The sequence below is a fragment of the Staurois parvus genome, unplaced genomic scaffold (genome assembly GCF_062004578.1).
Source record: "Staurois parvus isolate SC_StPar_1 unplaced genomic scaffold, SC_StPar_1.0 ptg000352l, whole genome shotgun sequence".
In the NCBI taxonomy this organism is placed as follows: domain Eukaryota; kingdom Metazoa; phylum Chordata; class Amphibia; order Anura; family Ranidae; genus Staurois; species Staurois parvus.
The window spans coordinates 1,650,102-1,665,685 of NW_028318148.1; the positions used below are offsets into that span (position 1 = coordinate 1,650,102).

The following is a 15,584-nucleotide window of genomic DNA, read 5'->3' on the forward strand; positions in this document are numbered from 1 at the left end:
CAGGAAACAGTTAACAGTGGACAGTGCAGTCTTAAGCCAGTCTGTTCCTTGGGAGAGGGAAGAGGGAATCAGGAGAAAGATGGAGGAGCATGGGAGTGCCTTGCTATTCTAAGCTATAGAACTCTGTGTTCCTAACGATGCACACAGAGTAGGGAGACAAAATTCTAGTGTCTGCAGGCAAGGGTGGCTCCATAGGGTGCTGGTTAGATATTCTGTATATAGCCTTACGGAACAGACACTGCACAGTCCACATGTGTTTATCTGATGCTTTTCTGCAAACAGGAAACAGGAACTTTATTATAAAGAAAAGACATAGAGTTTTGCCATAGACGCAGCCACAAACTTATAAATACTGACATCTACTGGCTGAAGAACATATCTCTACTGAATACTTATACTGATGTAGTTGGTGTGCAAAAATACGTAAACATTGTATTCCAACAGCGATCATGGCATTAGTTTAAACTGGAACGTTGGCAAGGAATAAAGGATAAAGAAGCTGCCTACCAAGTGAGTGATTAAATTAGCTGCTGAGGGTTTAATGTTACTTTAAGTAGTCTAAAATGATTCATAATCTTATGAAAAACTGAAATCCAATCAATGAATAGAGATCCTTGTAATCGTACCAATCAATACACAGTAAGCTGCTGCAATTCAGGGGTCCATAACTCCTCCTGATGGTTGACAGAGATGGAAGCATGTCCCACGGCAGATGGCTATGTGGGAGTCTTTTGAGAAATGTGGCAATGTAGTTCTCCTCTTTCCGATGTCATAATATTGTCAGATTTGGCCCATATCCTGGCTGCATGATGGGAATTCTAGGTTAAACTGTTAGTGTTACGATTGTTTTGGCTCTTGCGGTCATCACTTCAGTGTTGATTGTGCCAAGGACTTGTGTCTTTTTCATCCTGACTTTGTTCCTATGGTAGATGTACCAAATACAAAGGACAGAGTAAACAAGAATGTACAAAACCAAACTCCTGGGACATTCCCAAAATGGTTATGTCAGATAGACGATGGCTGCCATCCAAAGTCCTTCTGTATAAATGTGAAGCTTTTCAGCTCTCTGCTCAGCGGTGTCTGGTTCTTTCTCCGACCTCTCACATCTACTGGTCCGGTCTATCATTTTCATTGGCCATGATTCTCCTGCGGTCTTCCGTTTTACTCCTATTTTGTGGAATCTTCTGCTGCCAAGAGTCTGTGTAAGTGACACTTTATAGCCAGTGTTTCAGTCTCAGATGAAGCAGAGATATTTGCAGTTCCAAGGGCAGGTGGCTCTGGTGCTGAGTATGACAGTGTAGAATAAAAGGCTATGATACCATTCCAATATTCTCTTTCATTGTAAACTTGAATTCTTGCATTTACAGGACCACTGCATCGCCCATTAACACAACACAACTCCACCCAACTGGCCAACAGCAAGAATCGCTCCTTCCGACGGTAACTATGCCTATGCTTGTAAATGTTTTTTTTTAATAAATTCATTTTTTTTGCAACCATGTACCTTTTATTCACACCATATTATGTAATGGTTAGGTAAAGTGCAGTTTCCAGCACCCAAAAATATCATGCGTTTTCCAATGTGTGGGGGTGCCTTTAGGAAATAATGGTACCCCCATGTGTTGGCTAAAGAGCAGCACAATTTGTCTGCAGCAGGGGCGGACTGACCATTCAAACACTCGGGCACTGCCCGAGGGCTCGGGGTCAGTAGGGGGCCCCATAAAATGCCCCTGGTACCTTTTTATAGGCTTTTTTGGGTGTGTTTTGAGTGTGGGCAAGGACACAGGGGCCCCCATGATCCCCAATTGCCCGGGGGCCCCATGAGTTGTCAGTCCACCCCTGGTCTGCAGGTTGCAAATCAGTGCAATTATGCACCAGTTCCCAACCTGCATGTGTGAACCTATCCTAAGAAGAAATCACTAGTAATAAACAGCATAGTACCGTCTAGTACAAACACAGATCCTTGTGGATCCCTGGGGGAAGGTAGTAACACATCTATACGCAAGAATGATGGTTTTAGCTGGTAATCCAGGTGGTTGACCACAGGGATCTCCCTACAGGTTCCACAGAGAGGAGGCAGGGGGAGTCTCTGGTTTGAATGTCTAGGTAGCAGTAGAAGACTCAGGGATGGGTGAACAAAAAGGTGGCTGAAGATACAGGGACACCCCACTGGAAAGGCGGTCTTTTAGAGTCAGCTAGCAAAGAACCCACCACAGTGACTGGGGCTTAAGCTGAAGCTGCATGAAGCTTACACCCTAATCTGGGGGCTCACTAGGGAACAATGAAGGAGGAACCCCAACTGGTGGAAGCTAACAACCCCAGTCACTGCTCTCCCATTTGACAAAATCTCCCCTGGGTGTGTCCAAGAGTTCTGAGGGCCCAGATGATGGTGGGAAAATAAATTAAAGAGGCCTGCACCCACTGCTGAACAAGGTTGGTAAGAGGAACTCCACTACATTGGTTTAAAGGATAGGCAATAGCATTAAATCGTTTTTTCTTTAAATATTTGCCTGGAATTCAGTTTTAATGTCTATTACAGATTACACCAGAAGATTCACCCAGGGAGAATGAAGCAGAAAAGTTGGCTCAGTCTGAGAATGAGACTGTGGTGGATGATCAAACTGAACCTAAAGCTACACCAGGTCATTTTCTAAACACATTGATTTGTTTGATAAAACTGAAAAGGGGAATTACACAATCTGAAACAGCTGTGCAAAGTAACCAATCAGCTTCTAGCTTCAGCGTGTTCAATTAGGCTTTGAAAATGAAAGCTAGAAGCTGATTGGTTACCATGTACATTGCTCCAGTCTTAGTAAATTCCCCTCAATGTTCCTCCTGTGTGATGATTTTTCTGAAGGTCCAACACAAAATCAGTTTATTGTCATCATAGAGTGCTCTGTCACATTGTGCGAGTTGTGTGTGGGGTATTAGGGAGGGTCACACATGTTATAATGATTGTACAATCTCTGTAGAATCACCATTATGGTGGCCATACACGCATTGATAAATGTTTGATTTATTTTTAAATCGATATCCACCAGAATAATTAGTCTATAGTTGACAATCTCTTTGTTTGATATGCAACACATGGGGTAGTGGATTTCATTTGATAGTTAAGCCCTTTGTGACCGCCCCAACACATATGTGCTGCAGCAAAAAGGTGGACTTTAACGCCCATGTGTTGGACATATGTGTTGCTGGGCAGCTGATGTTTATCTGGCGAGAGATTGCTCACTGCGCATTCCCAGCACAAAGACCGAGCTGTCAAAGACAGCTCTTGCTCCGGCCTAAGGATTAGGAGCCAACCCGACAGGCTTCCAATTATGTGACCACTGTGAGGTTGGTCACATGATCACCAATTCTTTCTACCCATCGGGCGTTCACAACTGTATAAAGGGACACCAGGGCAGGAGGAGAGGGGTTAAAATAAGATTGCTACTGAGGATTGTAATCTATCAGTCACACCTCTGTTTCCACCATGTGATATCATAATCTGATCAGTCAAAATACAATTATATCCATGAACAAAGTATCTCAGTGCTGACAATCAATGCCAAACAATCAATCATTTTCTGCCCTGGCTGATCAGCCCAGTTTGATCAAATACAGTCTAAATCAATTTGAAGGGAAGTTGTGGCTATTCGATTGTTTGCAGATTTGATTATCTTGATGGAATCACAGATCAATCAGATAATAAAATCAGAGAGTGTGTGCCCACCATTATGCTCACCATACATGTTACAGTCTGATTATACAACCTTCTTTAGGATTTCCAACAAGTATGTAGTGCAAGGGTCTGCCTGACTGGATACAAAATGATTGGGTATTTTAGGTAGGTTCTTATATTACATACTTCTGATAATTCTAAAGTTGATTGTACAAAGATTGTAATGTTTATGGCGAGCCTTAGATTTACCAACAATGATGTCATTGAGGACTTACAGGCAGACCCTTGTCACTGGTAAATCTAAAGGAGGTTGTACAGTCAGATTGTAATGTGTGTGCCACATAAACCAGCATTAATTCCATGGAAGCAAAGTAGAAAATGGTTCACATTTTTCTTTTTATAAATGATGTGACCTTTAACTTTACACTCCCACAGATGACCTGCAGTTTATAGCAAGGAGGAGGAAGTGTTGCGAAGATGGCCGCCAGCACTTTTACAAGAATGGAAATTGCGCCAACAGGTCGAGGGAAGAGAATGAAGCAGTGGGGCTGTGGTGTGATCAGAAATTCCTGGATTGCTGCGTCTTTATGGAAGCGTACTATATGGGGCCAGTGGATGGGTGCCGTGGCCGAAATAAGCTGTGTCGTTCTCAACTTCCCACTCCAGGGGTATGTAACAAGCATAAGACAAAGTGAAGGGATGCACGCTGCTCAACCGACCCCAGGAGTCCAATGTTGAAGAATGGCCTCAGCTGCCACTCCGGCCACGCCCTCTGACTTGTTTCGCCCTGCTCACTGGGGCGCTTGGTCACAGACCATGTCCCAGTGGGCTTGCTGACCCACCATACCAGAGCTTCAGAGTGCAAAGAGCCAGCGCTGGCAGCGGAGGAAGCAGGCAGCCGTGGGGAGAGCAGGAGCCACCAAAGCCGATGCTTCCTCTGTAGCTCCAGCTCCTATCCCAGGCGGAGTGATACCTAGTGCACTTTGCCTGAGACCTTTCTAGCAGCCTGGAGATGGAGAGCGATGCCAGCAGAAGTTGGAAGAGGAAAAGAAGGTCAGTGTATTAAACAACATACACTGTGCTATTACAATGGGCATATTAGCACCTATAAAAGGATTAGCAACTGTTTGGCTGTTTTCACAATGATCTGCATGTGGAGCGCAGTGCACCTGCAACTTTCCTGTGGGTTAACTGCACTGAGCCATAGACTTCTATTATATCCTGTGGGTTTGGTGCTCCTGAATCCACCCACTGCTGAACAAGGTTGGAAAAGAGGAACTCCACTACATTAATGATATGAACAAATATTTCATTATGTTTAAAGGGATATAGAATTGTAATAATTAGTTTTTTCTAAATGTTTGCCTGGAACTTTACTGTTTATTACAGACTTTACCAGAAGGTTCACCCAGAGGGAATGAAGCAGAAAAGTCGGTTCAGCCTGAGAATGTGACAGTGGTGGACAGCCGTGAATCCCAAACCAAACCTAGCGCTACACCAGGTAATATTCCAAACACATTGATTTGTTCCCTTCATGGTAAAACTGAATGGGGGGAATTACTCAAACTGGAACAAACACAACCTGAAATAGCTGTGCAAAGTAACCAATCAGCTTCTAGCCTCAGCTTGTTCAATTAGCATTTGAAAATGAAAGCTAGAAACTGATTGGTTGCCATGTACAATTGCTCCAGTTTTAGTAAATTCCCCTCAATCTTCCTCTTGTGTAGTGACACCAAATCAGTTTGTCATCATAGAGTGCTCTGTCACATTGTGCGAGTTGTGTGTGGGGTATTAGGGAGGGTCACACATGTTATAATGATTGTACAATCTCTGTAGAATCACCATTATGGTGGCCATACATGCATTGATAAATGTTTGATTTATTTTGAGATCGATCTCCACCAGATAATTAGTCTATAGTTGACAATCTCTTTGTTTGATATGCAACACATGGGGTAGTGGATTTCATTTGATAGTTAAGCCCTTTGTGACCGCCCCAACACATATGTGCTGCAGCAAAAAGGTGGACTTTCACGCCCATATGTTGGATATATGTGTTGCTGGGCAGCTTATGTTTATCTGGTGAGAGATTGCTCACTGCGCATTCCCAGCACAAAGACTGAGCTGTCAAAGACAGCTCTTGCTCCGGCCTAAAGATCAGGAGCCAACCCGACAGGCTTCCAATTATGTGACCACTGTGAGGTTGGTCACATGATCACCAATTCTTTCTACCCATCGGGCGTTCACAACTGTATAAAGGGACACCAGGGCAGGAGGAGAGGGGTTAAAATAAGATTGCTACTGAAGATTGTAATCTATCAGTCACACCTCTGTTTCCACCATGTGATATCATAATCTGATCAGTCAAAATACAATTATATCCATGAACAAAGTATCTCAGTGCTGACAATCAATGCCAAATAATCAATCATTTTCTGCCCTGGCTGATCAGTTTGATCAAATACAATCTAAATCAATTTGAAGGGAAGTTGTGGCTATTCGATTGTTTGCAGATTTGATTATTTTGATGGAATCACAGATCAATCAGACAATAAAATCAGAGAGTTTGTGCCCACCATTAGGCTCACCATACATGTTACAGTCTGATTATACAACCTTCTTTAGGATTTCCAACAAGTATGTAGTGCAAGGGTCTGCCTGACTGGATACAAAATGATTGGGTAGTTTAGGTAGGTTCTTATATTATATACAGTCAGGTCCATAAATATTGGGACATCGACACAATTCTAACATTTTTGGCTCTATACACCACCACAATGGATTTGAAATGAAACAAACTAGATGTGTTTAACTGCAGACTGTCAGCTTTAATTTGAGGGTATTTACATCCAAATCAGTTGAACGGTGTAGGAATTACAACAGTTTGCATATGTGCCTCCCACTTATTAAGGGACCAAAAGTATTGGGACAATTGGCTTCTCAGCTGTTCCATGGCCAGGTGTGTGTTATTCCCTCACTATCCCAATTACAATGAGCAGATAAAAGGTCCAGAGTTCATTTCAAGTGTGCTATTTGCATTTGGAATCTGTTGCTGTCAACTCTCAAGATGAGATCCAAAGAGCTGTCACTATCAGTGAAGCAAGCCATCATTAGGCTGAAAAAACAAAACAAACCCATCAGAGAGATAGCAAAAACATTAGACGTCGCCGAACAACTCTTTGGCACATTCTTAAAAAGAAGGAACGCACCGGTGAGCTCAGCAACACCAAAAGACCTGGAAGACCACGGAAAACAACTGTGGTGGATGACCAAATAATTCTTTCCCTGGTGAAGAAAACACCCTTCACAACAGCTGGCCAGATCAAGAACACTCTCCAGGAGGTAGGTGTATGTGTGTCAAAGTCAACAATCAAGAGAAGACTTCACCAGAGTGAATACAGAGGGTTCACCACAAGATGTAAACCATTGGTGAGCCTCAAAAACAGGAAGGCCAGATTAGAGTTTGCCAAACGACATCTAAAAAAGCCTTCACGGTTCTGGAACAACATCCTATGGACAGATGAGACCAAGATCAACTTGTACCAGAGTGATGGGAAGAGAAGAGTATGGAGAAGGAAAGGAACTGCTCATGATCCTAAGCATACCACCTCATCAGTGAAGCATGGTGGTGGTAGTGTCATGGCGTGGGCATGTATGGCTGCCAATGGAACTGGTTCTCTTGTATTTATTGATGATGTGACTGCTGACAAAAGCAGCAGGATGAATTCTGAAGTGTTTCGGGCAATATTATCTGCTCATATTCAGCCAAATGCTTCAGAACTCATTGGACGCCGCTTCACAGTGCAGATGGAAAATGACCCAAAGCATACTGCAAAGGCAACCAAAGAGTTTTTTAAGGGAAAGAAGTGGAATGTTATACAATGGCCAAGTCAATCACCTGACCTGAATCTGATTGAGCATGCATTTCACTTGCTGAAGACAAAACTGAAGGGAAAATGCCCCAAGAACAAGCAGGAACTGAAGACAGTTGCAGTAGAGGCCTGGCAGAGCATCACCGGGGATGAAACCCAGCGTCTGGTGATGTCTATGCGTTCCAGACTTCAGGCAGTAATTGACTGAAAAGGATTTGCAACCAAGTATTAAAAAGTGAAAGTTTGATTTATGATTATTATTCTGTCCTATTACTTTTGGTCCCTTAATAAGTGGGAGGCACATATGCAAACTGTTGTAATTCCTACACCGTTCACCTGATTTGGATGTAAATACCCTCAAATTAAAGCTGACAGTCTGCAGTTAAAGTACATCTTGTTTGTTTCATTTCAAATCCATTGTGGTGGTGTATAGAGCCAAAAATGTTAGAATTGTGTCGATGTCCCAATATTTATGGATCTGACTGTACTTCTGATAATTCTAAAGTTGATTGTACAAAGATTGTAATGTTTATGGCGAGCCTTAGATTTACCAACAATGATGTCATTGAGGACTTACAGGCAGACCCTTGTCACTGGTAAATCTAAAGGAGGTTGTACAGTCAGATTGTATTGTGTGTGCCACATAAACCAGCATTAATTCCATGGAAGCAAGGCAGAAAATGGTTCACGTTTTTCTTTTTATAAATGATGTGATCTTAAACTTTACACTCCCACAGATGACCTGCAGTTTATAGCAAGGAGGAGGAAGTGTTGCGAAGATGGCCGCCAGCACTTTTACAAGAATGGGAATTGCGCCAACAGGTCGAGGGAAGAGAATGAAGCAGTGGGGCTGTGGTGTGATCAGAAATTCCTGGATTGCTGCGTCTTTATGGAAGCGTACTATATGGGGCCAGTGGATGGGTGCCGCGGCCGAAATAAGCCGTGTCGTTCTCAACTTCCCACTCCAGGGGTATGTAACAAGCATAAGGCAAAGTATAACAGGCAGTGAAAGCGAATGCCCGGGGTTGGCAACCCATTGATCACGATCTGGGTTTGCTGACCCGCCATGCCAGAGCATCAGAGTGCAAAGAGCCAGCGCTGGCAGTGGAGGAAGCAGGCAGCCATGGAGAGAGGAGGAGCCACATAATCCTCATCTGTAGCGCCAGCTCCTGTCCCAGGTGGAGTGATACCTAGTGCACTTTGCCTGGGATCTTTCTAGCAGCCTGGAGATGGAGAGCGATGCCAGCAGAAGCTGGAAGATTAAAAGAATATCAGTGTATTGAACAACACATACACTGTGCTATTACAATGGGCATATTAGCACCTATAAAAGGGTTAACAACTATTTGGCTGCTTTCACACTGATCCGCATGTCCAGCACAGTGCACCTGCGGCTTTCCTGCGGGTTGACTGCACTCAGCCATAGACCTCTATTATATCCTGTGGGTTTGGTGGTCCTGAATACAGAAGTTTTGGTGTGCTTTCAAAAAGTGCACCACACACTAAAAATGTAATAGAAGTTTATGGCGAAGCACAGCTATCCCTCAGGAAAGTCACAGATGCACCACGCTGCACCAGTGGTGCTGGTAAACCTCAGCGCATCAGTGTGAAAGCAACCTTCTAGGGGGCTCAGGCTCAGGACAGTAAGGGCTCATTTACAATTGCAGTGGGGGGGGGGGGGTAAAAGACACATAGTTGAGACATGTTTTTACCACACACCCCCAACCACTGGTGTAGCATAATGGGTCGCAATGGAGACCCCGCCTCATGCTCTAGGGGCCCTGTGCAACCTCCCTGTCACACTTCTACACTTGGACAGGAAGGGGGGGGAGCATATATAGGACCCGATCCTCTCCATTATCCTTCTGCAACCACTGTGTTCTGCACACTAGTACTGAAAATGTTATAGATAGGCAATTCCTATCCTCATATTGATTAGTGGTTTCAAATAAATAATAACTACTGCAGTAGGGAACAGACACAAAAAGATACACTCAGCATCTTTCCAAATTACTGTTCTGTTTATTTGGCAGGTTTTGTGTTTTTTTTATACACATGATTATGTAGGTGTCACATTAATATTACAGTTGTATTTTATGGTAACAAGGGGCTTTACATAGGCAGGCTAATTCTTAATCAGGAGTTGAAGGAATGCAAATGTAATGAAAACATTATTGGTGCTGTGTGCACAATGAGTGTAGTGTACAATACATAGGCAAAGCATACAAAAGAGAATACAATTTTATACAGAATTTACAAATTTAATTTACAACTGAAAGTCGGCTTCTCCCCTTCTCTATCCCGCCGGTATTCAGCAACTGCAGGAGGTAAATATTCATTATGCTATTCAAAATAAAAAAATTTAATTATGAACCATTTCATTTAATTGTGGCCCGTGACCAGTTACCAAATCACTTAAGTGGCCCCTGCTCTTCAGAAGGTTGAGCACCTTTGATCTAAGAGAATAGAGTATAAGAAGAGATCACAGTTAAAATGATTGTAAAGCTTTGAAATGTTTTGTTATTTAAAATACCAAACATGTCATACTTACCTGCTCTGTGCAGTGGTTTTGCACAGAGCATCCCTGATCCTACCCTTCTTGGGTCCCCCACCAGTGCTCCCGGCTTCTGCCCCCCACCAAATGCCCCCATAGAAATTTGTTTTCTATGGGGGCACTTGTGCGGACTTGCTGCCAAGCCACCCTGTCTGCATCTATTGACACAGACAGGGTGGCTCAACCCCGCCACCTGCTCCCTGATCACAGATTTTATTTGACAGCAGCGGGAGCCAATGGCTGTCACTGCTATCAATTTTCCCTGTGAAAAGGGAGAGAGCTAGAAGAGTTACTGCTCTCATGCACAGCGCTGGATCAAAATCGGCCTCAGGTAAGTACAAGCAGGGGCTGGGGGGATCCTCGATCACAGAAGGTGTTTTCCCTTAATGCATAGAATGCATTAAGGTAAAACACACTTAGGCTTTAGAACCACTTTAATAGTAGAGTTCAGTCTAGTGAAAACAATGATACTTGTAGTTCCCTGGGGGAAGCTAATAACATATCTACCACAAGGAGGCTGGCTGTAGCTAGTAGTCCAAGTGGACAACCACAGGGATCTCCCTACAGGCTCCACAGAGGAGAAGCAGGAGTTGTTTCTGGTCTGGATGTCCAGGTAGCAGCAGAAGACCCAGGGATGGGGGAACAGCTGAAGACACAGGGCCAGCCCACTGGAAAGGCAGTATTCTAGAGTCATCTAGCACAGAGCCCACCACAATGACTGGGGCTTAAAGTGATACTAAAGTCTTGTTTTTTTTTAAAATAACAAACATGTTATACTTACCTGCTCTGTGCAGTGGTTTTGCACAGAGCAGCCCAGATCCTCCTCATATCGGCTCCCCCACTGGCACTCCTGGCCTCTCCCTCCTGTTGGGCACCCCCACAGCAAGCAGCTTGCTATGGGGGCCCCCGAGAAGTCGCCCTCCCTAGCCTCATCTTTGCGTGTCCATTTACACACACAGCTGTGGCTCAGCCCCACCCACTCCCTCTCCTGACTGGCTTGCTGGCTGTGATTGACAGCAGATGTCAGCAGCTGGCAGGCACATCGCTGGATTCAAGGTGAGTATAGTTCTGCTTCAAGATGAAGCTGTGTTCTCGGGCGACCCATATGCTGAAAATAACAAAGGAGGACCCCCCACCTGCTGCCAGTTAACAAGCCCAGTCACTGCTTTCCTATCTGGTACAACCTCTGAGCATCTAAGGATCAGCAACAGTGGAATTTATATTCTCTGGGTGTGTCCAGGAGTCCTGGGGGCTGTGGGAGCTCAGAGGGTTGTGGAAAAAGTAATTAAAGGGGCCTGCACCCACTGCTGAACAAGGTTGGTAAAGAGGAACTCCACTACATTAGTGATAGGAAAAAATATATTTCAGTATGTTTAAAGGTGAATATAATTGTATTATATGGATTTTTTTTGCCTGGAGTTCAGCTTTAATGTTTATTACAGAATTTACCAGAAGGTTCACCCACAGAGAATAAAGTAGAAAAGTCAGTTCAGCCTGAGAATGTGACAGTGGTGGACAGCCGTGAATCCCAAACCAAACCTAGCGCTACAGCAGGTAATATTCCAAACACATTGATGTGTTCCCTTCAAGATAAAACTGAATGGAGGGAATTAGTCAAACTGAAGCAGACATACTCTGGAGCAGCTGTACAAAATAACCAATCAGATTCTAGCCTTGGTTTGTTCAGTTATGCTTTGAATATGAAAGCTAGAAGCTGATTGGTTGCCATGTACATTGCTCCAGTCTTAGTAAATTCCACTCAATGTTTCTCCTGTATGGATTAGTTCCTCTTTAGACCACAGTGGTAAGCTGCAGCAATGAAGGAGCTCCTTGGCGAATGGGCAGTCTGTAATGGAAGCAATAATACAGTTTGACCTGCAGAGGGCAGATTTTGCAGAAGACTCTTGTGATTGGATATGCTGAAAGTATAATAACCAGTAGGCCGAACAACCTGGGCCTTAACACTGATAACTTCAGAAACAATGGCAGTCAAACTAAGCAGAAAGTAAATTAATTTAGTAATGTCATTTGCAACTTAGATGGCTTGAGTATTTTTATTATTATTATACAGTATTTATATAGCGCCAAAGGGTATGCTCAGCACTGTACAGTAGCAAGGGGGACATAACATGAGACAAGACAGTAACAATACAATACACGAGGGGCTCGAGGGCCCTGCTCTTTCGAGCTTACAATCTAGGAGGGAGGGGAAGGTGGTACAGGAGGAAATGACTGTGGGGGATGGAGTGGTGGGAAGAGTGGAGGAGGATAGTTGTTAGGTGAGGTCGGGTGTTAGGTGAGGTTGGGGTAGGCTTCCCTGAAGAGGAGGGTTTTCAGGGTGCGCCTGAAGGTGAGGAGGGTAGGTGACAGTCTGATGGATTGGGGTAGGGAGTTCCAGAGGATGGGGGAAGTCCTGGAGAAGTCCTGCAATCGGGCATGGGAGGAGGAGACCAGGGAGCTAGAGAGCAAGAGGTCCTGTGAGGAGCGGAGGGCACGGGTAGGGTAGTATCTGGGTATCAGGTCAGTTATGTAGTTCGGGGCGGCATTGTGAATGGCCTTGTAGGTCAGGGTTAGCAGCTTGAACTTGATGCGTTGGGCAATCGGGAGCCAATGAAGGGATTGGCAGAGGGGGGAGGCAGATGTGAAGCGCTTGGTGAGGTGGATGAGTCTGGCCGCTGAGTTTAGGATCGACTGGAGTGGGGAGAGCATTCGTTTGGGTAGGCCAGTGAGAAGGGAATTGCAATAGTTCAGGCATGAGATGATGAGGGAGTGTACGAGTTGTTTGGTGGTGTCTGGGGTGAGGAATGTGCGTATCTTGGAGATGTTGCGGAGGTGGAGCCTGCAAGATCTAGATAGCAGTTGGATGTGTGGTAGGAAGGAGAGGTGGGAGTCCAGGGTGACACCCAGGACTTTGGCGTGTGGGGTGGGAGAGATGGTGGCGTTGTTAGTAGTGATGGAGAGGATGGGGGGGGGGCATGGGGTGGGGGGAAGACCAGAAGCTCGGTTTTGGATAGGTTAAGTTTGAGGAAATGGAGCGACATCCAGTCTGATATGTCGTTTAGGAGGTGGGCGATGCGGGCAGAGAGTGAGGGGGTGAGGTGGGGGGTGGAGAGGTAAATTTGGGTGTCGTCGAGTATGGAATTCTTTCACCTGATCCATGGCCTCAGTCAGGTAGCGGATGGTTTCTTTGTGGACAGGGGCCCTCGTTTTTGTGGTTCCTCCTACAGAGATCACTCCGGACAACAACGCTCCAGTCCGCCTGCTCATAGGGCTGTCTGCCAGACTTGTCAGTGGTGTCAGCAGTCAGCAATTCCTCCTCTCTCCTCCACTCTGTGGCCTGGTCCAGCCGGGACCTCCGGCGTCCCGCAGTTTCTCTTTACACCTGCTCTCCAGCTCTCTCCGTCCACTTCCTATCCGTGGGTTCCTGGGCTTCTGTATTTATTTGCCCCCGCCTTTCCATCAGCTCCTCTGGCAAATGTAGTTTGTTAGCTCACTGTCAAACGGTGAAGTCCTGCAATCAGCCTACGGATCCCACAAAGCTTTCCAACAGAGTCTGTATAACTGGGCTGCAGGACACTATAATCTTGTGTCCATTTAACATCCTGCAACCAGTATTATGGCAGAGTGATACAATTATATCTGATTATCGTCTGGTCGTCATGTTTGTCAGCCTGATTATATACAATCTCCTTTAGGTCTACCAACAATTATATAGTGGAAGGGTCTGCCTGACTGGATACAAAATGATTGGATAGTTTAGGTAGGTCCTCAACTCTGATGTTGAATAAACAAAGGTTGTGTGATCAGATTGTAACATGTATAGTAAGCCTTATATTTACCAACCATGATGTGACTGAGGACTAAAGCTGGCCGTGGATGGGTAGAATTGTGAACAGAAATTCTTAGGAAAAGAATGTTCTAAGAAAATTTGATCATTTTTCTAATCACTATTGGGTTCAAACTGACGTTTATTTTTATGGAAAAAATTTCTAACAGTGTATGTGGTTTTCGTTCAGTAAAGTCCTTTAATTTCAAGGTCAGATGTTAAAAATAAACGAAATTCGAATGTTATGAGAATTTTCGTATGAATTTTACTAAGACTTTTCCTAAGACATTTAGTTCAAAATGTTATCCATCTATGGCCAGCTTTACTGGCAGACCCTTGCCACCATATGTGTGCCATATAAACCAGCATTAATTCCATGTAATGCCAGCCATACATGGATTGAAATTCAGCTGGTTCAGCAGGGACTAGATGAATTTCGATCCATGTGTGGGGATGGTGGTTGTACAGAAATCGATCTACTGATTAACTTCTGTACAACCAGCCTGTCAGATAAATGGCGTCCAATCCGTACCACCAGCTGTAGCCAGCAGCACTAATCAGTGTACTGTGATGGCGTGGAAGTCTCCCTGCTGTCAGAACACTAGAGCTCAGCAGGGAGGATTCCCCCATCAACATTGAGTGTGTGAATTGGGGAATCGGGGCAGTTTTTTTTATTTAACTTGCTGGTTGAATGAAAAAACTGAATCATCTCTGCTCTGCATATGTGTCAAAACAGAAAATTATTCCAGTTTTCTTTCTTAGAAGCTACACTGGGAGGAGAAAATGTAACGTTAAACTCCATGTCTCCCACAAACAACCCATTGTTTATATCAAAGAGGAGGAAATGTTGTGAAGATGGCCGTCAGCACTTTTACATGAATGGGAATTGCGCCAACAGGCCAAGGGAAAAGAATGAAGCAGTGGGGCTGTGGTGTGACCAAAAATTCCTGGACTGCTGCGTCTTTATGGAAGCGTACTATATGGGGCCAGTGGATGCATGCCGAAATAAACAGTGTCATTCCCAACTTCCCAGTCCAACCGACACCTCCCGTGTGACAAATACACCGCTGAACTAGTAATGCTTTTCATATATGACTGATTGGTGGTACATACATTAGCCAATACAAAAATTCAAACCCTTAAAATATTGCCCTGGAGGTCATTACATTGTAATCACAACCTCAATTGCAATCATATAACTCACACTTGGCGTTGACTCTCTTACATTTTTGTTGATGATGCAGGTTTAATAAACTTTTATCAATGTATTGTATATTGGCTTGTGAGCTTTAATTAACACAGCGGATTCTTGAAGAATATTACAAATTAATAGGTTCACCCTGCCATCCCGCACACTGCACTTACTCACCTTCACTTGCTGGAGAGGGGAGAAAGGACCCTGTATAAACAACAAATCACTCTGGCCTGAGCTTTCACAGTGCTGATGACCCTTCCTAGAAGACAGCACCCATGCCTTCCTTATATTATAGGATGAGTGGGTCACATGATCCCCATACTGAAAAGTGTGAAAAGTTTACTCTTCACTCCCAAGGTCAAACAGAGCATGTTGGGTTTTAAGGCAAATGAGGATATGTAAAAGAGGCTTTGCATAAAAAAGTCAGTTAGTACTGCTGCGCTATGCATTGGGGGGGGGGGGGGGGGGAC

At 44.4% G+C, this 15,584-nt stretch overlaps 1 protein-coding gene across 1 annotated transcript; it reads left to right on the forward strand.

Moving 5' to 3' along the window:
- Window positions 1–1,050: 1,050 nt before the first annotated feature.
- Window positions 1,051–15,192, forward strand: LOC149456656 (uncharacterized). The gene is made up of 8 exons (XM_089684676.1): window positions 1,051–1,202; window positions 1,368–1,440; window positions 2,540–2,642; window positions 4,103–4,335; window positions 5,057–5,168; window positions 8,277–8,509; window positions 11,536–11,647; window positions 14,682–15,192. Exons 1-8 carry the CDS (start codon window positions 1,138–1,140, stop codon window positions 14,993–14,995), a joined length of 1,245 nt encoding a protein of 414 aa, XP_089540802.1. The 5' UTR covers window positions 1,051–1,137; the 3' UTR covers window positions 14,996–15,192.
- Window positions 15,193–15,584: the final 392 nt, after the last annotated feature.

Coding starts and splice junctions, on each gene's coding strand:
- LOC149456656 (XM_089684676.1), top strand. CDS start 1,138: ATGATTCTCCTGCGGTCTTCCGTTTTACTCCTATTTTGTGGAATCTTC. Junction 4,336..5,056: donor CTCAACTTCCCACTCCAGGG/GTATGTAACAAG, acceptor TGTTTATTACAG/ACTTTACCAGAAGGTTCACC. Junction 8,510..11,535: donor CTCAACTTCCCACTCCAGGG/GTATGTAACAAG, acceptor TGTTTATTACAG/AATTTACCAGAAGGTTCACC.